This window comes from Thunnus maccoyii, chromosome 15, assembly GCF_910596095.1.
Source record: "Thunnus maccoyii chromosome 15, fThuMac1.1, whole genome shotgun sequence".
Lineage (NCBI taxonomy): Eukaryota > Metazoa > Chordata > Actinopteri > Scombriformes > Scombridae > Thunnus > Thunnus maccoyii.
The window spans coordinates 23251042-23277407 of record NC_056547.1 but is presented as its reverse complement, the minus strand read 5'-3'; the positions used below and the strand labels follow the sequence as shown (position 1 = coordinate 23277407).

The window sequence follows — 26366 nt, the reverse complement described above, 5'->3', positions numbered from 1 at the left end:
CAGGTGTGGTGGACAAGATGTAGAAGGTATGTGGTGATTTGCATGAGTTATTGTTATTCAGCCACATGCTAAACAAGCACATTTCCAGAAACTAGGAGATGTTATCTTTCAAATGAAGTCTAATACATGCATTTTGGCCTCAAAGTTCTTTTATCATATGCCAAATAGGCGAAAATTCCAAAAAAACGGTGGATGTTAAGAGGTTAAGAAAGGCCATATAGTGACTTCCTTTTCCCCCTGTTGTGTAAATATTAATATACTGAATGGAGTCTATAATGCAACTAACAATTCAATGCCTTACAAAATGAAAAAAAAGTCCAATTAAAGCAATGGTTTCCTTGGTCCCACTATTTTTGCAGACTCATGCATTCACAAAATTAGGGTCTCCCAGTAAAGGGCTAAGTTGTTTAACTCCTGACGATGCCTTTTGAAACAGAAGGTCTATTTTTAGTCGAACACACGTCTCTGACCCTATTCTGTCACTACAGTTGTGACTTAGCGAGAGCCGTGTGTCGTACTGCTCTTAGAGCATCACTGTCCAGGTCTCCTGAGTAGGTCACTCAACTCAATATGCATGTGAGAGCACATTTGTGTGGGAATCGCTCTTACCCTTGTACCAGAGGAGAGGTGAAGAGCACATGCTGTTACTGTGCTGCCACCTGCTGGCAGCTCTCAGTCAGGGAGCCTCGGGGAAAAATGAGGAAGTTTCCTGAAAAACACATCAGCCCTTTGCCCTACTTACTTTTCCCTCATATCTGTCTGAGAGTGGGTTAGGGGTCAGAAAAGGAACATTATGTGTACTTTGCCTAGACCTCCACCCAAAACAAGATACTCTCTTGAGAGATGATTTGTCTTTTTTTACAGATTGCCCAACAGTTTCTCTTTTCATATTTCGAAATGGATGCCAGCCCGTTCTAACCACATTAAATATCAGTAAAAACACAGTGAGCAACATAGACTGCATCTCACATTTATTTACAAAAGTTATTTACACAAGGCCTTAGAAAGCATCAGCCTGTGGAATGATGAGTGTCAGTATCAGTCAGTGATGGGTCTCTCCTAAGAGTAAAGTGCATGATAAAGAGGCTTACAGTTAAACTGTCCCGGTTGTGTAACGGGGTTTGGGTTACTTAACCCCTGTGCCTCCTGTGTGTCGGCTAAATGAGGGAGCTCTCATTGATTCATGTCCTCATCTTGGCTTTTCTTCTCTGTCCTGGCGAGGATATGTAGGATTGTCTGGTTGAAGTCATCTGGTTGGTCAGCGAAAACGTAGTGGCCTGCCCCTCTTATCACCTGACAAACACAAACACACAGTTTCACAGAAAGAGTCAGCTGTTTGAGTGAAGCTGTAGGGATCACAACAACTGCTCTACACTCAAAAAAATGTATGCATTTTGAAGTGAATCATGTGTGAAAAGTGGATTCATCTCATTTGTCTATATGGAAAATGAGTGTGTACCCACCATTAAACAACTGACACAACAAGCCAATATAGAATTTTACACATTTAAAAATAACATCTCCGCATCCTTTTACATATTGGAGCTACTAAAAGAATTTAAATTGAGAATGTGTCACATCTGAAGAGACTGATATGAAACTGGAGTTACAAAAAGCAAAGTAAAACACCTACTGTGATTTCCACATCTGGCCTGGTTTTCTTAAAGGCATATCCAGAGTCACTGTCAATGCTGGAGCGGGATCCATAAATGAAAGAAATGGGAATGTCGGCTCGGACCTGGCCGATCCTCTCCAGCATGGGCCTCCTGGCCCAACCGTAGGGAATGGTCATGTTCTTAAAAGCTGTTTCTCCACTGAAACAGGAAAAAGTCATGTTAAATCTTGTACGATGTTTTGTCAGAAACATAATGTTATCTGTGCATATCACCTTGGAGTCTGGGCGTTCAGGTGGTAGATGTAGTCAGATACAGTGTTGTCGTCAAACACAGAGGAGTATTTCTGCTTGAAGTCCGACCTTATTGTCTGGACCAGCATTGGACCTGAGTGAAGACAGAAGAGGAAATTTAAAATTCAAAGAAAATTAACTTTCAGATCTTTGTATGATAACTGTAAAAAAAACAAAAACACTACACAGAACGTGTATTGTAATGATCTCTATATTGCATTTCACATCAGAGTGATGTCAGTCGGTGATGACAGAGTGATGACAAAAGAGGAAGCAGGGAGACAAGAAGCAAATTTTTTGTTTGTGTTAGACGAAAAAAGGGCTTATTTTTGTGTGGATAACCATAAAAACATCTTACGATATCACTGGCATGATTTTTTTCAATCATGCTCTTTATTTTTTTTTTACACTAATTATTGTAAATCCAGGTTTTGCAGTTAACAGTTATACAGAATTTAGATGTTTAAAAATCATCTTTAACAATCCAAACAAATGTGTGTGTGTGTGTGTGTGTGTGTGTGTGTGTGTGTGTGCTGACCTAGAGGCCCAGCCAGTCTGAGTCCAGCCAGAGGGTTGAAGGGGCTCATGACGGCCCCCATGGCTCTGATCCACACAGGGATGGAGCTGTGGTTGGGGTTCTCGGGACGAGCCGGGAAGCCCCACGGCTCCACCAGCAGCAGATGTTTTACCCTGCGCGCACACACAAACAAACATAAATAATAATATAATGTGCACACTAAATGTTACATTTCTACTATAAATAGCTACCTTTACGTGTGTGTGAGTTTGCAGGATATATAGCAAAGGGTAAAACAGACCAATGTGGATAGAAGACATTGAACACAACTATTACACAAGAGTCTTAAGATTTTAAACACAAAGAAGACCAAGTTCACAGCTGGAATAAATATTTAAACACAAAACACTATTTGGGACAATATGACTGGTTATTCACCAGATAAAATGTACCAACAAAAGACAACATTTTGAAAGATATCTTAAACAATAACATGATATATTTGACAATATTAAAAAAGACTTTTGAGGACCTACATTTAAATTAAAAAACTTAAAGCTGCATATGGACACTTGGCAGTTTGGTAACCTCATGTAGCGCTGGCAGACAGCTTTATATTTAAAGTCTGCAGGTTTTTGTTTCCCAGATATCATGTATTAGGATATCAGTGAAGTCCTCTGTTCCTCATTGATAAGGGTTAAATCATTTTTACTGCACCTTTGGTCCATCCAGCTTTCTGTTTGCTGCTGTTGAGCACCAAATTTTATTTGCACTCGACTTTTACTTCCTTATTTCAGACTGGCATCCCAAAAACGACACCTGAAATTACTGTCATGTAGGTGAGATGTATAATCAAAGGGGGCTGACTGTTCCTCTGCATTGCAGAAAGAATATTATTAGATGTTTGTGCAGGTAAAATGTTTGCATTTGTTTGTACAAGTGAAACTTTAAGACTTTTTTAAAAGATTTTTTTTCCAAGCTGTGAAACACACTTGCATGACCAGCCATGCACTTACTCAACCACCCACAGACACCCACACACACACACACGCTGAAGCACCTGTGTGGGTATTTGAGTGTGTAGGCAGCAGACAGGTATCCTCCCAGGTTGTGTCCCAGCAGCACCATTTCCTCCAGTCCCACCTTCTCCCTCCACTCCTCCAGAGCTGCCAAAAACTGCTCCTCAGCTCCCTCGGGGTCGGTGCTGAACTGGGGATGGCTGCTTCGGCCGAATCCCAGCAGGTCTAGAGCGTAGACCGGTCCACTGCTGGAGAGAACATCCAGGTTTTGGGCCCAGAGGGCAACTCCGCCACCAAAGCCGTGCAGCAGAACCAGAGGAGGCTTAGGTTGGGCCTGGAGCTGGGGCTCAGAGGGGGAGCTTGGTTGCAACTGAGTGGAAAAAGCTATGGTCCACAGATAGTTGTCATTGGATATCCGAATGTGCTGCCTGGAGAAAGGCTGCTTTACACCTGCAGTAGGTGGGAGAGATAATGGGGCAAGGATGGAGGGAGGAGAGGTAGTATTTTTAATTCTTTTCATACCACAAAAGTTACAGAAGAAATTGAAAACACCAAACTCTCTCAGCATTTAGGTCAGGTCAGGTTTCTATAGGTGGTTCAACAGCTCCTTTGATCACACTTACTCTTGAGCATTTTTTCTTCTGCATCTTTCAGCTGAGAGGGAGACGTGGGGCACCAAGAGGGAAGCCAACGCAATATCCAGGAGCTGTGATTCAGACAGCAAACATGCACCAGAGCAGGCAGACAGAACACAGAAAAGTACATGAAAAATCTGGTAAATGATAAATTGAACTTTGACCATATGACATTTCTGTTATCAGTGCTGCAGGTATGCAATCTATACAGAACTTTCCTCAATGTCCCCTACAGAAAAACTTGACAGAACGCAAACAATGTTGAGAGTTGCCCATATACTTTATGTCAATGCCATTGAAAATATGTCAATTTAATATTAACTTGCTTGCCAGCAGACATGTTTACTTAGTAAAATATGTTTTAAGAACTTGCAGAGGTCCCTGAAATAAACCAAGTGGCATTTACTGAAATACAGCATAAATTCTTGGAATTGACAGCAGGCAGAGAAAAGCATGAACAAGTTAGTTTTGTTACAATAAAATCTAACCCAGTGGATCATTTTGTCCGCCGAATTAATCAGAACACAGTCTTAGATCTTAAATCGGATTCTAGGAGATTTGATATATTATATATTTGATAATAACCGGCTGCACATTAAAACAACAGATTTTTGATTGGAGGTTCTGTTTATTTGTCCAAAGAGGAGCGAAGTCATCACAAAACAGCAATCGCGTTATGGGCTAAAACAACAGACAAACTTACAACACCAACCGATGTATGACAGAAACTTAGAAAGAAAATGTGTTAATTAATGCTTTCGGAGAGAAAACTCACCTCTGCTCTTTGGAAGGTTGGATCTCCTCCGCCATCCTTCGCATGGTGTATGGATGGTGTCGCCACCATGTGAGAGAAAAGTCTGTCACAATTTGTTATGGTGCATTCAAGTATATCTCGTAAAGTACAAAGCTGGAAATCAGAGGGAAAATTTACAACAAAAACATATTGAATTCAGAGCATTTATTAGCCGTAACCTTGGAATGTAACGTTGTAAATAGCGATTCCCTCGTACTTTTACCATTTAGTGAATTTCTTGCCACTTGTGGAGACCTTTAGAGACCTCAATGATTGTTGTATATCCAACTTCTCTGAACGGCACACAGCACAAGTGAGCTCCATCTCCTTTTCTTGTAAAAGTTGATTGGGAGAAATGACTCTCATAACCTTTATTAGTTAGCCTCAATTTGGCCTTAATTTAAGCCATAACGTTGTATTTTACAGGGTTTATTAAACTTGAAGAGGCGTTTATTCTCTAGGCAACCTCCACTGGCTTCATAACAGAGGTAATACACATTAAAAACTAAAATTATGAGATATATAAACCTATACGACATATCAATTAAGCAAAACCCACAGTGACATTCTTTCAAGATAACTTTTGTATATGCTAAACATAAAGCTACACAGCCTATCATGCTAATAATGGTAGAAAATGTCGAATGTAGCCTGTAGCTAATTGAGTAAATGCCATTTTTACACACGCATTATGTTTAATTTCAATGCATACATATAGCATTCTAGCTAGTTTTTGTATGTTAGGTATCATATGCGTTGTGAAACTGAGCCCTTTCTCAGTATTAAGTCTTCACTGGAATGTTCTTTTTCTTGTCAAAAACAATTGGTGAGAGTTTTCTTTCACTGTGATGCTTTTTGTTTGCTCAGACTATTTTAAAAGAAGAAAGAAAAAATTGTAAAGGATATTTTTGTACATATTTTGTACCAGTTAAAATGAGGACATGATTTCATCACAGTGTTATTGTTAGGTGAAAGTTAATACAGTAGTGTTAGTGGGGGTTAATCTAAATGTGTGTACCAACAGCCAGTGTCCCAACATTTCCTGGAAATAGTTTCTTGGACAATAGTGTCAGTCCACCTTGTGCAATGACAAACCAAAGGAGAGGATTTTGGCCTCCACACTAATATCTAGGCTAAAAATAGACACAAAAAAATCACAATTGCTCACATAGAGATTAAACCTTTGCTTATCTGCATAAATGTCTTCTTATAATATAAGATAAGGTCAGAGATTAAAGGAAAAGTTAATTTAATTCATTATCCTGGAGGATTTGAGTGTACAGTACGATCCTGGTGCTTCAGGAATAGCACGTTCGCTATCTTAGTTTTTCCTTTTTTTAACATTTACTCTTACTGTGAATCTCATTAAACCTTAAAAGGGGTTTTATCTTATAGATTAATAGGCGCGTTATCCTTGAAAAGCTCGGAAACACCCTTCAAGAATTGATTCTATAGTCAGTTTTCACTCAGTGTCAGATTCACTAATGTATTGTGGAGACCTGAGGAGGTGGGAGCCACCCAATGAATTTCAGCAGGGTGGTATGGGATTTAAATGTATCTACAAGCAACATACAACATACTATACATTTTATATACAGTATATATATTTATAATATGTACATTATGTGACCAAAAATAAACATTTTCAAGCTTTACTCACGTTGTCATTCCTCCAACATAGTGAGGACTCCTTGTATAACATCACTTTTCAAACACATGATGAGCTGCAAAATGGACACCCTTTCTCATAAATGATTTGGGATTTTCTCTCTTTCAGGCGAAGGACAACTTGAGTAGAGCTGTGCCTGTCCTGGTCCACAAGGTGGCGTAATAGTGTTCTACTTTTTACACACACACACACACACACACACACACACACACACACACACACACACACACACACACACACTCCCATACACACACACACACATACTGGCTACCTTGTCCTTCATTCCTCAAACACAATTTTCCTCTCATACCACCCACTTCTGGTGGCTCTCGGACTATGGGCTGACTGAGTGGTTCCTGAGTGGTTAATTTCCTTTGCTCTCACATATGCACACACACACTCATCTTCTCTCTGTGTTACTGTCCGTTCACTCTGCTGAGCACTCAAAATTTCATAAGCCAGCAGACAATGAGGCTGTAGCCCCAGCCCGTAGAGCAACAGAGGTAGTATAAGACAGTAGCTGTCTGGAGACCAGTAACTGGGTGAAGCTTTTAGTGAGGAGACGGCATAAAGCTGCAGCATGGTGCTGGCCTGCGCAGTGTGTCTCACAACTAAATGCTGGTCATGCTAGCTAGCGGTTATACAGTACATCTGCATCCTCTTGTTTTATCTTTATCAGTAACCCGTGGTCTGGCAGTAAATTGACTCATACAAAGAGTCTGTTCAGTCTCATCAGTCCTGAGACAATCAGGAGGAAATTTCACTGAACAGGGAAAAAGGCATTGCATCTAAACTGTGTGATTGTGTAATTTACCTGATTGTCCTTGAAGGTGTGGATAGTGTCTACTTACTAAGCACTTTACTGTAGTGGGGGCAGGCATCCTGTAGAGGTCCTGCATGTAGAACTGTGTAGAAATATGACAAAAACACTCACATGTAGTACAGAATTAGGCTTTTATTCAATGATGATAATACTCAAGATGCATGAACGTTAGAGTGGGTGCAATGCATTTATTGTTCAGAAATCTATCTAGTGTTGATGAGAACAAATGTATTTGTTGCATCTTTTAAAAATTACATAGTCATGTTTACGTCATTGTCTTTTCAACTTGATGGCATTTGAAAATTTGCCAAAGTACGCAGTTTCTTTTGTTTTATTTACTTTTTATTTATTGAAATTAATGAGGCATATGTGGTCACAAAACCTAAAAAAAAACTGTGTTTGCATTTCAAGTTATTTCAGGGAGCTGACAACAGTAAAGCAGTGTCCCAGTTCAAAACCACAGACTGATTCTAAGCAGGTTTTAAGTGTGTAGTGTGTTCTCTCTGGAAATGTGACTTGATGAATGAAACGATGAAATACTCAAAAAAGGTCAGTATGCATACTAAAAAAAAAAACCCACTTTACTATGATATGTACTGTTGATGACATTGCACAAAGAAAATAAAGTAAAGTAAAATGATTTGTGGATGATGGTGAAAGTTAATGACATTCTAAAGTCACATTTTGAAGTCACGTCGACATTGCATGTATTGTATATCCTTTATACATAACCTGTTTGTATTAGTTAAGTATGTAGATTTTTTGTAAATAAAGTATTAAAACAGTATACTATGTTGATTAGGATGGAGTACGTACTGTACATAATTAGTATGCTGTATGGATTTGGGACACAGAAATATATAATATGAAATTCTGACACAGCAAAAGCTTTCTATGCACCTGACTAGAGCTGCAGTGTGTGATGAGAAAGTTCAGCTGACCTCAACCCATCACACGGTTGAACAGCTGTTTCCTCCTTAAAATACAAAGAAGATAAGATGAAGATAGGAACAAACACAATTATTTTTACATATTACACATTTATTGAATTTAACATTTTTTGCATTAAACTTGTCATTTCACATACACTAAAGGCCTCAGACAACTATAGTCAATCCACACAGGTGTTTTCACTTATTGCCCACATTCAAACTCCTATGAGGACTGTGTTTGTGTGCACAGACTGTGTTTGACTGACTTTTTTCCCACCATTATTATTAGTACATGAAGTTTGGTGTCCTAATAATTACAGCACAGCCCTGATCAACTTAAACCTATATAGGAGGTCTAATTAGTAATTGAAAACAGCTATGAAGGTGTGCAGGGACTTAATGATAACAAAATCAAGTTGCAGTATATGGTGCCGATGTCATAGTACACAGGTTCAGCATGACATGGGTAATGTCCACTGTCATGTGAGTGATATTGGGGCTTGCTACATGTACTGTAATTTGGCTGAATTTGTCCACCAGACTGTAACAGAAGGACTTTTATAAACTATATTTATTCCTTAAAATCATCTTTTATGGTGAATGTATGTGTATGTGAGTGAGAGGGATGGGTGTTGCTTTATTTGTGAGTATGCAAACACCATATATATTGTCAATATTGTGTGTGTGTGTGTGACCAGGGTCTGCATTATGTCCATTATCTGTTCATAGTGCACCATTCTAGGGTCAGCTCCTGTTAGCTCTGATTAGCACGAGGACAATACGAGCCCACTGTCGATCACTCAGCTAGCCGTAAGCACAATCCACACTCTGTCGTGTGAGTTTTTGGGGCATGGCCCAGTGCAGTATGGGTAATAAGAGTGACCAGGCTGTTAGCAGAAGATAGAAAGGGGATGGAGGAGAGGCGGACGGTCTGTGTGGTTGCTAGGATACGTGGCCGGCGCCAACAGCGGATATGATTTATAATGGCCAGTCTCACTGTCTCGCTTTCTCTGCTAGTTTCCTCCTTCCTCTCCTCCCTCTCACTTTTCCACTGGCTCTCTCCATCCTCTACCCTAATTTCTATCCTCAGCATCTCTACGGATCTATTAACTGGCCCTGTCTGACTGATCTGACTACTTACTGCTGGCATTAGTAAAGGCTATTATTTATATGGGTGTTCCTGATATTCTCTCCTGTGTCCATCATGAGCACGCTGAGATAAATTTCAAGCAACTTCCGTTGATTTGGCAATAACGACAAAACTAATTTTGAGTCCATCTCCTTCAGTCTCGTGGGTCGTGCGTGTAGAGTGCAGCAACTTTTAAGTGTGTATGTGCGAGTGTGGATGTTCACATGATCATCCATGAGCTTCACCCACATGAATGGATGATATTGATTTGCAGAGACTTGATCCACCTTGGGATGTGAAAATCCTTAGGGACAAATACAGCGTGAGGAGGAGGAAAGCATGTGAGTGGAGGAGACAAAGGGAAATGGAGGGCCGTATGTAAGATGAAAGGATGTCACACAAAGATGTAGTGATGTACACTGTAGTGTTTGATGAAGATGGGTTGATGGGTCTGAGGACCAATGCCCGCACTTGAATTCCTTTTATAGAATTTCTTTGAGAATGTCCTTTATGTGTTTGGCTGGAGATTTTTCTCGCAGCAGTATTCAGACAATCAAAAAAAATCAACAGAAACAGTATCTGTTACTCTGGATAATCCACACATCTTCCAAACTAACAACTAACTAACAAAGAAATAGTTCTGATGCAGTATTCACTGCAAGGTCTGTGTATTATCCACAGGAATGGGCACATTGTTTCATAAATGAAGCATTGCTGTTGACATTTTTTCGTGTAATTTGTCCAATTCTGTGAGCACCATGAATGAAATTCCAATCACCTCCCACTGTGTTGCGATGAAAGCTCAGATATGGAAGCACTGTAAGTGGAAAAATGCAGTATGTTTGGTTGTAATATTAGTGAACTGACCCTTTAATACAAGCCCAATATGGGCTCTCCGTATCTGCAAGCTGATATATTGGTTTAGGTTGTGTGTCTAAACACACATGAGTCTAAATACTCATAGCTAATGTCACATGAGCTTCCCAGAGGTTGTGTGTTGTTCTGCAATACAAACATTTGTCCTCTAGTTAGCTGAAGCATCATCAGTTGACTGGTGAAGAAGGATTTAATGGTTTGCTTAGTAGCAACACAAACTGTGATTATAGTTTCAGCTTGTTGTCATTTTACCCTAATTATCAGACTCCTTAACTTATCCGCACTTATTAGATTATTTAACAAAGCAAGATGTCTGTTTGTCTCTTAGTTCTGCACCCATAAGTGATCCAGGAAGACATTCAAACAAGAGTGTCCATATTTCTCTTTCCCTTTCAGTCTGTCCAGTGTCTTCCAGTAAATGGAGGATAATAATAGAGCGATAAAGAGCCCAGAGGATATCGAGGGGAGGGAGCGTGCACGCATGCATGCGCGCGCACACACACACACACACACACACACACAGACAAACACACACACACAAACACACATACACACACACACACACACACACACACAATAAGATGGTCCCTCATTCCCTGTTGCACCTGCTGACCCCACAGGGTCCACTGAGATCGGCTACTGCTGAGTGTGCGGCTTCTACACACACTCAGACACACACACACACACACACATTCAGGAATGCGTACGCACTTTGACTAATAGGCCTAATGCTTCCTGAAGAGGGCCCAGCACTGCATTAGCTACGGATGTGGGATTGATTTAGAAACTGAAAGCCTTCTACTGTGTGTGTGTGTGTGTATGAATATGTTGTGCGCTCACTGGTGTATATTTTTCCCCATTCCACTCCACTAACATTATCTATTTACTCACAAATGGCGCACACACACAGTAAGACACATAAGACATATATGTCGGAAGTTCAATCAATTTTGAAGATTGATATTCAATATTTAATATTTCCCATATTAACATTTATATTTGGCCATTTTCATTCCAGAAATGTAGAAGTACACAGAATTTTGATCTAGAATATTATTCTCGTCAGAGTGTAAAAGCCATTGAATAAATGTTTAGACCATCATCAGACACTAAAACGCTCTTACTAATTTTAGAGTTAGCTGTAGGGCTAATTAAAGCAGTTTGACCCATCACACCAATTAAACAGCAGTGAAACTCTGGCAAATATTAGTCCTTCTAATTCCAGATTAATTCCTGACATCAATATTAAAAAGTTAAATGAATAAATATAATGGACTAATGAAATAAAGTGAGTGTGGTCCATCATTACTGAGGTGGACGTCACTGAGTAACAGTGTGCAACATTTAACACATAACCAAGCTTTTTTTCCTACTGATTGTGGCGATAAACTGCTTCTCGGTAACAGACACTGACTCTTTGGCTACTGTGGTAGAGCACCATGTTACAACATTGGAGGAGCACAATTTTGACCTTGTCTGTTGGCACACTGGGTCTATGGAAACTGTCATAGCTCACTATTTTGCTATGTTTCAGCAAAGTCAGTTACTGATAAAAGCTGCTGTGCAGATGTGCAGTTGTGGTAAAGTGCAGCCCCAGCAAACATGTAGACTTTGCATCAGTGTTGATAGATTTACCCATGCTAACACTGAAAACATGAACAAATGTAGAGTTTAACATTGGACATCACTGTTACATTTTGCTAACTCAAATCTTTCTCATATCCCAACAGCTTTCAGAGGTCTTTTAAAGATTTTAATACTATACTCAGATGTCATATGTACATTGAAAGAGTTATTGGTTGTTATAATCATCCCTCCTCTCCATACTGGCCATGAAGCGATACATTTGTAGCGTATTGACACTGTAATGGAGGGAGTATACTTGAAAAGAACTAGTTTGTATGACAAAGTGAAAGTGGAGGCCATCACGGAGAGGAGCGAGACACAACAGTTGTTAAAATATGGGGCTAACAGCACACATCTTTCCTTGAAGGCATTCATAGTGTTGCACTCTTTCCTACATATGAAGTGACAGAAATAGTTGTGTAAAGAATGAAAACAGAGATCTTTAGAGAAAAGTTCAAACAGTTCCTACTTTCTCACCTCCACACACCTGGCCAATCACTGTGTGAAGGTGGTGTGAATGTAGGATTGTTGGATTCGGAAAGTTACAGAAAACGATGAGATGCAGCCTCCCCAATTCTGACATAGGAAAGTGTTGAGGGAGGGGTTTTCAAATGCTGTTCAACCATTCGACAAGCACTTCAGTTTGAGCCACCTTTTGAAAGAGGAAACAAAATCCACAGTCCTCAATCTTTGCAAAGATGCTTTCCAAAGTCCATCTGAAGCTAATATGAGATATGAGGCTTCAGCAGTCCGAGTTACGGCTATAAACCTGAACGTGACTACCAGAACGAAGATTTGTCTAACTACAGAAGTCTCATATTAGCTTCGGCTAAACTAGGACTGTGGATGTCCCCCCCCCCCCCCCCCCCCCTCATCTCCCCATTCCCCTACATAATAGTCTCACGATGAAAGCATCACTTCTGAGCCGGCATAGACCGGAGGAATGATTACAGCAACCAATAAAAAAAAATCCAACCTTATTCTGTAATATGTTTTTGGAACACAACATGATATCATATTGCACAAAATTTCACTCGGGGTAAGGTTAAACTCAAATGTCAAATGCTTGCTGGGAAAAATATTGGCAAAGCGAGATGCAACCTTAGCATGAAGCCGCGTGGAGCTAAACGTAGTAACAAAGAGGCCACGGTGCGTGGGGGAGAATATCGGTGGAGGAACAGGTGACTGGCAGAGGATGCTGGTGGAAAAGAATGAGAACGAGGGCAGAAGAGGAACGGGTTAAAGCGTGTTGAGAGCAGAGGAGAGGGCGAGGTGGCCTGGGGGGAGGAGAAGAGAAAGAGCAGAGAAACAGAAAAGCAGACGTGGAGGAGGTGGGGAATTGATGAAGCAGAAAGCTGGGTTATTCCTGCTGTGAATATATGTGTCTTTTCTGTGTGTGTTTTCGTGCGTTTGCGGGTGTGTGTATGCGCGAATGTGCACACGCCACAGTGTGTGTGCGTGCGAGAATGAGTATGAATGGTGGGGCTTTGGCAGTAAATGAAACTGTTTATCAGATCAATATGGCCATCATCTCTCAGATGACTGTGGCCTCTACTGAAGAGCAATCATAAATCACAACCAAATATGGAGGACACCGATCTATACGGCTGTGTGTGTGTGTGTCGCTTTGTGTGTGTGTGTGTGTGAGCATGAGCGTATACGCACCTCTAGGTTTTGGTCGTTTGTGATAACCCGTTTGTATCTGTGTATGTGGGTATTTGTGTGTGTGTGTGTGTACTCCCTATAACTGTCTTTGTCGTTCTCCGGATGCTTTGGAGCTGAGATTTGAGACGGAGCAGACAGAAAATGGAGACACAAGAAAGACAGACCACACCTTCGACCACTGCTATAAACACACAACACGAATTTCGCAGCTCCGAAGCGTACACAAAAAGCATATCACAGCGCACACACACACACGATCGTATCACCGTGTGTTACACATGAAATGAACAGTAGAGATGCAGCCATTTTGTAAGTGTGACATATCCTCCGTCCTTCTCTATAGGGTTAACAACAGCGCTCTTGTTCTGTGTCTGACGGCCCTCGGTGCTCTCACTCTGAATAATGTAGCCTCCCGATATCAGTGACAAGAGTCTCGAAACCAAAATAGCATCTTGAGCTCTGATAAATATAGAAGGTAATTAAATCGGCAGCAGGAGAGAGACAGAGAAAAGCCAGGAAAAAGAGAAGGTCTGTTTTATGTGTGAGGATGAAGCCCCTCTCTGTGGCGAACTACAGGGGATTGATTGGACTTGAACAGAATCCTTCGCTGTTAGTGTGTGTTCTTTTGTAATCGCCCCTACATTGACGTTCATGAGGAGTCCATTTTGTTTTGAATAGTTTTTAGTGAATATCCCGGATGTGGATGTAGAGTTTGATGTGTGTGTGTGTGTGTGTGTGTGTTTTAGGGCCTGCAACGAGCACAGTGAGTCAGCAGTATTTCACCGGTTAGTTCTCAGGAGACACAGGCGTGTGTGAGCGCTCGCTGCCATCTGCCTCTTGCCACTCTGTCGGCCTTTTACTGCCTTTCTGAGAACTGAGCTCCTTTCCCGCCTCGTCTTCTATCACCTGCCCCCTTTTTTGTCAAACATTTTCAGTCCACAGCGGCACCAGTGAAACGGGCAAATCGGGATTGATCCTGTGTGTGACACCGGAGGGGAGTCAGAGAAGCGGGGGTGAAAGGTTGTGTGTGTGTGTGTGTGTGTGAGGGGGGGGGGGTTGGATCAGCTTGTCAGAGCAACCGGCTCCTATCTTGACATGATCTCCTCTGGGAGTGTGTGTGTGTGTGTGTGTGTGTGTATGTGTGTGTGTGTCCATTCATTGTGACATGTTGTGACAGAAACTGACTGACAAGCCCTTTTGCAGCCCAACACCAGCCGTTGCAGAGCGACTAATGATGACAGCTCACAGGCCGTACACACTGCTCTCTTTTTACTCTCTCTAACACACACACACGCACACACTCACCATGTCTTCCTATCTCTCGCTCTCTTTGTCTTGTGTCTCTCCCTGGACTACCTCTTCCTCTATCACACGCCCACACAGACAATGGCATCCTGTATATCGTCTCCCTGACACAAAGGCGCAAACACACACATTTACATCCATGCTCAGGAAATCACACTCGCACACTCATATGCTCGCATACAGTCATACTAGTCTGCATGACAAGTAATTCTCAAATACACACAAAAGGTACACACACATTTTTTCTCTTGCATTGTCTGTCTTTCTCTCAGACACACACTCTCTCTCTCTCTTTTTCTCACACACACATACACAGACACACACATACACACACACACACACACACACACACACACACACACACATACACAAACGCTGCACTACTCTCTCTGTCTTGGAATTTTACATTTTGATGAAGGAGGAAGCATGTCGTCCAATCAGAGCGGTGGGAGCAGGGAGAGACCATCTCAGCGCAGACAGCAGGGTGATTCGGAGGCTGTTCGACAGAGCGTTATCAGTGCCGTCCCTATAAGCTCTGCCCCCCGCGTCCCCTCGTCTCCAGGTGGTGGGTGGTATGATCCGCCAGGCTCGATAAGAACCCCTCCTCTCTGTCTCCCCCTCTTCTGTCAGTGCTAGGGTGTAGCTACTGATCCTATACTACAGCAGAGAGAGTGAGAGGGAGAGGGAGGGACATCAGGTGTCACAGCTCTGCAACCCCAGTTGAGGCTGCATTACCACGACAACCAGCTCCAGGGGCACCGCCAGGTGAGTCTGAGGACACGCACACATACTCTCACACAAATACACTTTGACACACATGCTGTACATGTGCACAATGATGTGATACCATATTGCTTTCACATAGGGATGTGTTGAATTAAACAGATTTACATACACAGGTGTGCAGTCGCCGATGTGCTCCAAGATGTCGGGATTGTCACTAAAGCGCTGTTGCATCCTGTGTGTTTCACCACTGTACTAAGAGTGTAGCAGTGTTGTGTGTGAGTGTGTGCGTAGTCAGTGTCAGCGAGTGTGTGCGCGCGTGTGTGTACGTTTGTAGCCATGCCAGAATGTACAATATATGGGTGTGTGTACGTACGCCGTCCCTCCCAGTGTGGTGGTGGGAGACAAAGGGTCCCCTCTGTCTGGTGCTGTAGCACTGCTCACATAGCCGCTGATGGGTGGGAAAGTTCTCTCTGACACCAATCATGTCTGATCGGAAAAAGAAAGAAGTCAAATAGGGTGCAACCCCCCCCCCCACCACCACCACCACCACCACCACCACCATCACCCCCATCCCCCACCCCCCCCCCTACCTTCCCACCCACCCATCGCTGTCGAACACTCCTGACTCACGGTGATAGGAGGACACGGTCACAGCAGATGATCACCCGGTGGGTGGGGGTTGGGGTGGGGGTGGGGTGGGGGTGGGGGGCGTTCTGAGGACACGGAGGCTGAGAGGAGGGGGGGGTGGTTGGCGGTCATGACACTAGAACTACTGTAATGTATGACAGACATGCCATAGAGAATGAGGTTAAAACACATGTGTCCGAGGGGGGTCATCTGCCATGCACATGACTGCTGGTGTGTGAGTGTGTGCATGTGTATGTGTGTGTGTGTGACAGAGAGAGAGAGAGAGAGAGTGCGCATATGCGTGTGAGAGGAAAAGAGGAAGAACGGGAGCAAGAGCATAATGTGCCGAACTGACGGCCATTACTGACCGATGAACCCAGACAAAGGGCGGCTGATCATATGTGCAGTCTCGTGTCATATTCGGAGTGTGTGAGTGAGCGTGTATGTGGGTGAGGGAGCGGGGGAGAAGGGGGAGGGTTCGTATGTTGAATGGTCATGTAGATGCAGGGCGCCTCCGTAAGCATGTGCGTACAGTATCATGATGTCTGAGCGAATCCTGAAAAGTAGCATTTGTCTCCAGAAGATCACATGTGCGCATTGCGCCGCTGTGTTCTCCGTCCTCTCTGCCTCTCAGTCCCTGACGCCCTTATTCAACCTGTCCTGTTTGACAGCTGGTTGTCATCCCACCCTGAATCTCCACCGTCATGCGGCACCAGCAGAGCCTCACTCAACCTCCGTCTCACAAGGACTGGTCCATATGACACTATCAATCCACTCTTTGTGTCAACTACTATAATAGATGTGCGCTTATCCTTATGTGGCCTTTGTTAAATCCTGCCCATGTGATTGCAGATCTTTGTAGAGGGGGTGTAGTCTGGTGTAGTTTGTAGTACTGTACAGCAGCGTTTTAGGACTATTCAAAGCCTTTTGGTTTAACAAAAGCCAAATCAAATAGGTGAACTCTTAAATGCCATCAATCTGTATTAAAAGAAGACACAATTCTGCATACAGAAAGACTCATTTTCTTTGGACAAAAATATCTCTTATGTAAGACGTGACGATTCCATCTTTTTCAAGATAATTTTTGTGGCGTTTATTGGTTAGCACCGTGTGGGCGAGACAGGAAAGTTAGGTTCGAGAAGGTCTACATGGGTGGACAGCTAGGCTCAACTCATGACATGCAAGTGCACGCATTCACCTACAGTGTGCAAAGAGGAGGGCATTATATTACCTGGAAAAGCACAATTTGATATTTGAAGAAGACAGTATCCCTCGCGTTCAAAAGGGAAAGTCTTCTATTATGAAACAGTGTGGTGCATGACAGGTGATGGCTGTCATTATCCTCTATTCTGATATCCTGAGAGCATTGTATACATCACGATAGCGGACTAATCTATATTCTTAGCCCACGGCTTCACCGAAATGGAATTAACAGTGACCAAACTGCATAGTCTGTGCGGCGACGAGAACAAGCTGTACATTTCTCTTTCATTGCCCTTCTCTCCTCTCCTTTTCTCTCTCTCTCTCTCTCTCCTCTTCCATTTTAATCCATTTCTCACCCTTCCTATTTCCCCCTCTCTTTTCTCTGAGCTCACATGCACACACTCATCCCCTCCTCCATATGTGAACACTGTCAAGCTGTAGGGCGTGCCCCCCCCTCCCCACCCCCCCCCCCCCCCCACCTCTCGCCATATATGTTACAATGAGCCATGTAGCGTACATTCATTCACGCCATGAGGAGTTCACACATGGCTGCACAAAAACTGACATGCTGGCCGTCATATACGTCCGGGTTTACACTATGGGGCCTCTGCGCTGAGAAAAGACATCGCAGACACACAATTAGGATTCCTCTTTTATATTTTGGATACTATGAGGTGAGTGTAATTGCACTGTGGCTGAAATGGTACTTTGTTGCGTATATGATGTGTGTAATGCTGAGAAATGATGGCGTACGCAACAATTACCCTAATTGAACATTCCAGAGCAGCCCTGCAAAATGGCTGCCGAGCCGGCACGCTGTCTGTGATGGCCGACAAGAGTGTGTAGGTCTGAGGTGTGTGCATGTATAGCTGCGCGTGTGTCTGTGTGTGTACGTCTGTTTGTACACATGTGTGTTCTGCCTTTGTGTTTATGGTAAGTCTATGGGAGAGTAATCCTGCTTTTGCTTTTTACCGACTGCTTTGTGTCAGGAGAAGTCTCCGCTCACCCGAGATCTCTGCTAATCCATAATTACCAACCTCAATATACCTAGACTGTAGGAGCCATTATGTCAAACTGCCTTACTGTAATATTTGACGATTATGTTTCCTGGCGCCTATAAAAAAGATCCTACATTTAGCTTTGAAAATAAAACTCTGCTCTCCGCTTTGGATAGCGACGGCGCTGGGAGTCGCCAGAGTCCTTTCAACTTCACGACCACCATCGTCAGAATGTCCGCATTTTCACAGACTGACATTAAGGTGCTGAATGTGTTCTGCCAAAGAGCTGACCTTGTTGTTTCTTTACAGCTCTCTGCCTCCGCCAGCCCAGCACCCAGCCAGCCGCCCAGCCAGATATCCAGCTATCTACCCATCCATCCACCCACCCAGCCAGCCAGTCGGCCAGGCCGGCCCTGCCCTGCCCGGAACTGGCAACCTGCAGGAGTCATCAGGGTTAGTGCTCCTTTGGCACGCCTCTGTGCCAAAATCATCTGCAAGCACCAGGCAGGAACTTGTAAATTTATAGATCTGCACTTAAACCAGAGGCCAGACAATCAAATAATATACTTTCATAAGAGAAAGAGAGAAAAAGAGGGGAGGGAGGGGGCTGAGAGAGGCATCTATAAAACACTTGTACTGTTCCTGATTTATAACCGTCAATATGGCAAGTCAAGAGACACGGAGCAGTTTTATTGTAGCACAAAAACCAATATTTCATTGTAATCTTAGAGGAGGTATTGAGTGATGCCAATTTTGTTTGTTAGATTTATGCTCATATCTCTTTATGCTGTGACACAAAGAGAACAATGACTCCTCAAGGTCCTAAGTTCAATTTTTTTTCCACATCAGTTCTCTTATGACACTATTCCAATACAGTATCTCAAAGAAAGAAAAGCTTTCAGAGGTGAGTACCTTCTCACACACTCACAAACGCAGCCACACACACACACACACTTTTTGTACCGAGATAAGCAGCATTCTCTCATTTACATATCCACTTTTTCTTCTGCTCTTATTAGGCTACACACCCGTACACACACACACACACACACACACACACACACACACACACACACACACAGAGCACAGATTATAAGCATGGCTGGATTAAGTTAAAGCTGTGCCGTTTTGCTAATAATTCAAATACTGCAAGTGCTAGCATTTTCTGCAGTTCATCAGGGAGACGCTGTAAAAAGACAAAGCTGAACTAAATGACTACCAGCGCTCAGGCCTTATCGCAACTGTGTGGGTGTGCGGCTTGTGTGCTCATGTGTGAGAGAGAGAGAGAGAGAGGGAGAGAGAGAGAGAGAGTGAAACGTGTGTGAATGTGCACGCACCGAGTCTTGAATGTGACAGCCGAGGGTCGGGCTTACACATTAAAATCTCTGCCGCTGTTTCTAATGCATTTGTCAAGCAAGAGTGTGGTCACACCGTTCTGTCGAATGGTGGAAACACAGCAGAGAGGAAGGACAGCGAAACAGCGAGAGGGAATACACAGCTGTACGTCCAATGCATCGGACCGTTTCAGGGTGTGTCCGTGGATGTGTGTGTGTGTATATAGGTGTGTATTTGAGAGAGAGGGCGCACGCAAATGTGAGATACCTCAGATTGGAGTGAACGATGCGTCTCCATTTCTTTCTCTCACACTCTCTGTCTTGCGTTTTTCTCTCCTTTTTCTGTACATTATTTCAATATGGATAAGATGGAGTCATCAGTTTAATGTATGTAAATATAGGAGACTAGAGCTCAAAGCACAGCTAAAGGTGCACATTTTTTAAAATACAAGTTACAAGCAAAAACTAACTAGATGCCAAAATACAAAAAAATGAAGAAAGCACAGAGTGTGATTTTGTTAAATGATTTATTTTATTTTATATTGACATTATATTGACAATTGTAAGGAGTAGTCATCAAAATGAAAGAAATATAAACTCTTAAGAGTAGAATTGATTGATAATTATTACACAAATGATTAGAAAGCTAGAGTGAGCAGAACAACCAGAGGCCTATTTACAGTCTTTTGTGTGCCATTTAAAAGAGCTTTTGGTGTTCACCACGATGCTCCTGACAATTTAAAAATAACACCATAAATGAGACAAAAGTAAAAAGACTAGAGTAACAAAACATCATCTTGATCTTATTGATGTTCACTATTGACTAAAGCGAACATGAGGAAAACAGTCTGTGTGTGTGTGTGTGTGTGTGTGTCTGTGTGTGTGTACCTGTGTTTGGCAAAGGGCCTTTTAGACCCGAGTAAAGAGGAAATGGATGCTTGGTAAATGCTCAGCCAGCATCCTTATCGCCGCTGCTCTCAAAGCTGACCACCACAGCTCCTTAATAATGGACACAAAACACAGAGTCAGTTCTATTTATGCACTCACTCAGCCTTCCAGAGTATTGCTACAAATAATATTAAGACCAAAAAACAATACAGGAACAGTCATTTATCCTGATTTTGAAGATGGAGAAAGAGGATAAAAGGCAATACATACAAAGGGCAAAAAAAAAAAAGTGTACAGAAAACTAGAGAAATTGTGTGTCTGTCTTTCTCAGCGTGAGGTGATGTGGGACCAAAGAGAAGCATTTGACACAAGTGGAGGTCTGCTGGTTAATAGTGTCGGTCTAAAACACAGAGAGGAGTGGCTGCCCTCCACAGCAAAGCTTTTTACCGTCCTGGCTTCCATCCCAAGTGCAGACAAGAGACGTCGTCATTTTCCAACTCAATTTACTGACGCATTAGGAGATGCCGAGGCGCGCCCAACTCTCTCAAATGCAATCAGCCTGCCTGTGTGTTTTAAGAGGAAATTGAGAGTGCCATCTTTATCGACTTCTTTTTGACTTCTTCTCTTTTGTGGATCCATTTTCCCACTGAAATAATTTTAAAACATACACAGCTGCATATCGATGCCCTTAATGACTACTTTTTACCCATTTGTCTCCCTTTTAGGCGACATGAAAAAAGGCAAAGAGGATGTTTGTTGGGGCTATTGAAATACTAATTTACTAAGGTAAGTTCAAAATATATCTACATCTTTAGACCTAAATTCTTACAATTTTCATGTTTATCTATGTCCACCTGGTTTATGTCCATTTACTGTATTTTCAGAAATAACCCAGTTTGACCGTTTTTTTTTTTCTTCTATATGTTAGTCGTTAAATTGATCTTAAATTCAGCTCCAGGTAGCATTAAAAAGCTCTTTAAATTTGGCTTTGTGAAACCTGCTGATACCCTGAAAGTCTGCCTCTGCTTCTCTCTCTCCCTGTAATTGATTTCACACCTTTGAGCCTCACAATAGTTTTCTGAGTGCACTTAGGGGAGAGATTCAGGACAAAGTCAGCTTGAGAGGTACATCCATGTAGATCTACTGACGCTCACACCAGCTGCCTACAATCCTGCACTGTTAATGTCCTGTTTGACCCTCCGCTAAACATACGACTAATTGAGAGCTCGGGTAAAAACTGAAGAGAGAGAGAGAGAGAGAGGGAGAGAGAGAGAGAGAGGATGAGAACAGAAGCAGGATGGCAGACAAAGGATGGGGGCTGGGAAGAGGCAGAAATGAGAAGAGGAGATGGGAAAGAGGTGGTAAAAAAGAACACGGGGAGAAGAAGGAGTTATTAAGAAAAGAAAGAGAAGTCTTTGAAAAGATGGCATCTGCTATTATTCTCTCTGCTTGGGTCCTATCTATAGCTATCTCTCAATTTCTTTGGTCTCTCAAAAAATGTCACAGATCATTCATCCTCCTTTTTTACCCCTCATTTCTCTCCATATCACCCCATTTCTGGTACCAGCTGTTCACTCATCTGTCTCACTTTTGATCTCCTTTTCCTCCAACCTCAGATTTTTTCCATCATATTTTTTCCTCCTTCGTCCTTACCCTTCTTTCTCCTTCCCTCCCTCATATTCCTCAATCACATTTTTTTTTCAATAAATGCTTCTCTTTAATCACCCTATAAGAGAGGCCATAACGACAGCGGATTGATCTCACGCATAAATGCATAACTCAAATATTGATTATTTCACACACCGTGGACATGGAGACACACAAAACGTTATTCATACGTGCCGTTAAGTGGCTGCATCGCTTCAACAAATCTCTGTTCGCAAGCAGTAGCGCGGATCTATAGCATTCAGGTGGAGGAGGTCTCTCGGAGCATGTGGACGTTATCTTGAAACGAGGGGCTGGCTGCCATAGCAACCATATGATGAGGCAGGCAGGGCTATTTAAAGGAATTCAGCTGCTGCTCGCATTCCTGTCAGCTTCACACCAGTCCAGTGAAAGACAAAGAAACAGAGTTGAATGCAAGACAAATATAGATCATTATAGTTCCAATCCTACAATTTAATGTCTGATATTAAGACTGGCTTATAAAATAACAAATCCCTTAGTAACAGTCTAAATTGAAGGTTACTTACATTGCACAGGGTTTAGTAAAAGACACAACCACCAGATGAGCGATTCTCACGCATTTAATCCCAATTTAATCTCAGATCAAAAGATCTGCTTGGAGTCTGAACATTTCTTTCATTTGCCTTTAACTCCTAGTTTAAAATGTCCAATATGCAATTCATGTTAGTTTTTTGTACACCAATCCTCTTTATCTATTCTCAAAGCACAATCTCTTCCTCCCCTAGTGCCAATTAAATAAATCAGATTTAATTGCAGCATCTTCTCTTAGCAGAGCTACACACGTGAATGCACCATCTTGTCATCTTGGTGAGAACACGCTGCACACATCTTAAATCAATTCACACAAAATCGACATGCATGCACAAGCTTTCCTGCCATATCAAAAAAGAAAAAGTTGAAGCACTTAGTTTAAATATTTTCCTGTTAAAATATATGCAAATGTGAACGACATAGCCAAAGCTTTCTGTGCGGTAGTAGTTTTTTTTTTTTTTTTTTTACTGCAATGTGCCTGTGCTTGAATTATCTGCAGAAAGGGCCACTGTAGTGTCTCAAATTATTCATGATAAAAAAAAAAAAACACACTTTTTCTCTAGAGAGGTATTTCTCAGTGGACAGCAACACATGAGGAGACGAGTGTGAGAGGAAGAACGACTGCTGTGCACCTACAGTGACTTGCATGCCAAACACGGAGAGGGAGGCAGAGAGGGCAAAAAAAGGAACAATTTCCCTGTCATTATCAATGGTTTTAAGATGTAAACCTGAAGGAAATTTACATTAATTTCACATCACCTACTGAGAAAATTGCTGTATTTTAATTTAGCCTGTCAATGATAGGCAGTACATCCCTCCTTCTGCGGCATTTACTAGTCATCTGAGCCTCTTTAACTTAAACAAACTTCAATAAGTAATTACTGTAATTACTGTTTTGAGCACAGTATTCAGGTTATAGAAGATGGTTTCCCCCAGTCAACAAATTAAGGTATAGATCAAACATTTACTCAGTGTTTTTTTTAAAAACATATTGGTTCTCCTGATTAAACAAGTAGATTTTTATTTATTGCTGCTAGACTGAAAGGCTTTTGGACACACACCAAGGCAGTCAGAATGACAAAACGCTTTGATGTAGAGCTGAAACAATTAGTCAATTAATTGAGTTGATTGACATAAAATTAATGAGTGACTACTTTGCTAATCAGTTCACTGTTTATGTCATTTTTTAAAGCGGAAATGTCAAAGATTACTTAGTTCTAGCTTCTCAAATGTGAGGATTTGCAGCTTTTCTCTGTCTTTTGTGATTTTTCCTCCATTCTGACATTTTATAGACTAAATTCATTGAGAAAATAATGACACGATTACTCCATTTTGAAAATGATTGTTAGTTGCAGCCTGACTTTAATGCTCACAGTCATCAACAGACTTCTACCTATTGATCTGTCCCAGAACAAGACACTGAACCTTTTCATGTTCTGGAAATGCACATCAGGTAAATACCTAAAAAATTAATTGGAGGAATCAACCACACTGGTCTGGACTCATGGGGATGAAAGGTGATATTTCATCCTCTATAAATAAATAAATACTCCTGATTTTTATGTCCTTTTATCATGCTGATTATTCTACAACATTTTAATATGAAATGCACAATTAATGGTGAAACCACCGCTGTTCTTTTGTCACTCAGTTGAGCCCAGCATGCTCTCCCAGCACCTGTGAGAGCAGTCAGGAAGATTAAAAGTGCTTCATAGAAGCAAAATTATGAGTGACCTCTCTCATAACACTCCCCGTGCTCTTCACTCTGCTCTTTATCTCATTCTAATCCCAACTCATTTCATATGCTAAGTAAAAGCTTATATCCCTCCTCACTGTATGTACACACACATCTCTCATTGCTGTGGTGTGATTATAAAATTTGCATAGAGGATGTTTTTGGAGCTGTGGAGTGCAGAAACAGGGGGTTGTGGGTGGCTAATGCCTGTCAGGTGTAGAGAGGTGGGGCAGAGACTCCCAGAATCCCTCCCGTGTGGATTTATGATGAGGGCTCAACATGAGGAACCCAGAGAAAGTTCCCTCGTGTCTCTATGTGTCTCTTTCCTCACCTCAAATGGTTTCCTCGGATTCTAATTTGCATGTTCTCTTCTCACAGCTGTCACAGATGTAGCGAAGATTAGGGGAGAGAGGAAGAGGGAGAGCTGACTCTGTACCCCCGAGGAGAACGCAATGAGATGGAACCACTTGTCTCCTGCGTCTCTAACGAAAAACCACTTCCACCATCAGAGCGTCATCTGCTGGCTCGGTGGGGCGGGACAGCTGGTGTTGTGAATCAGGCCGCCACAGTCCAGGGAACGGCTACTTCCCAACACCAGGTTCTCACCACCACCTCTCACATCTTTCATCTTCTCACACCTTCATCTTTGGTGTGATGTAATTCGTCAGCAAATATTTTAAATTGGTATTTTATACTCTTTTGCATCTGTTTGTACTGATAATTATTTGAAATACTGGTACTTATTTGTCCAAATCGTCTTCTTTTTGTAGTATATTTTTTCTGCATCATGTCCTTTTAAGATATAAATTGGAAACATGTAACAGAAAATTTCCTAACTAAGTATACAAACAGGTTAATGACAGTAATTTATAATTACCACAGTATTTTCCTAAATGTATTAATAAATAAATCCTCTACATTGTAAAAAAAATATATATATGTGGTTTTATACCTAGTGTGTAAAATATTATGAAATCACATGGAAATTAAATAAAGTTTTCATGATGTCATTTGTTTGAAAATGTTTGTCACTTTGCACTCGTTGTATTTTGTTCAAAATTATTGCATTTATTTACACAGATTACACAGATCACAGATCAGATTGTTTTCCAAACAATGAATTAGGACTAAATACTCCACACATTTGTGGCTTTACAGTTACATTCTTAACAGACAGCTGTTAGTTGTAATTGGTTGACAGTGGTGTCCCACTGGGCTCTATTACTGGACCTTTGTTTATTTGTTTTTTCTGGTCTATTGACATTTACAAAAAATATTTGGGTGGTCCCAACATACTTTCCTCCACCAACTCCAATCATTGGTTCCCTTTAAAAAATGCAATTAAGTAACAAGATCTCCATCACTGGCAAAGTGAATTGTTTCATTTACAGGTATCATTTTTTTGGGATGACCGATGGGACATCTTCACCTTCCTTTATGTTTAGCACTGTCAGCACTCTCACATTTCAGTCCAAACTAAACATATCACACAAAAAGTGACTTCATAATTTTAGTCAGTAAGATTGACTGAAAAACGCATCAAAAGACAGATCCTTGTTGACACAGGTGTAAATTTTCTTAATATATATTGTACAGGCTATTTTGTCCATCTTCTGTTGACCCTAAGTATATGCAGCTGTACTTGATTTTATTATAAAGATGACAAGCATATTCTTTGTTTTGAGATTTGAGCAGGTAAAGGTTTTGTTTCAAAACAAAATGAATGCACGAGTGTGTACACAT

At 41.7% G+C, this 26366-nt stretch overlaps 1 protein-coding gene and 1 long non-coding RNA gene across 2 annotated transcripts; one reads left to right on the top strand and one right to left on the bottom strand.

Annotated features, from left to right (window-relative positions):
- Positions 1-954: 954 nt before the first annotated feature.
- Positions 955-4957, bottom strand: LOC121913786 (1-acylglycerol-3-phosphate O-acyltransferase ABHD5-like). The gene is made up of 7 exons (XM_042436589.1): positions 4853-4957; positions 4066-4148; positions 3484-3892; positions 2445-2596; positions 1889-2000; positions 1634-1814; positions 955-1293 (listed from the first exon to the last, which is right to left on the bottom strand). Exons 1-7 carry the CDS (start codon positions 4894-4896, stop codon positions 1174-1176), a joined length of 1101 nt encoding a protein of 366 aa, XP_042292523.1. The 5' UTR covers positions 4897-4957; the 3' UTR covers positions 955-1173.
- Positions 4958-5045: 88 nt separating this feature from the next.
- Positions 5046-26039, top strand: LOC121913787. The gene is made up of 6 exons (XR_006100378.1): positions 5046-5358; positions 6648-6692; positions 15526-15660; positions 18759-18902; positions 21397-21457; positions 25002-26039. It is a non-coding gene; the product is annotated as an uncharacterized LOC121913787 (long non-coding RNA).
- The last annotated feature ends 327 nt before the right edge of the window (positions 26040-26366 follow it).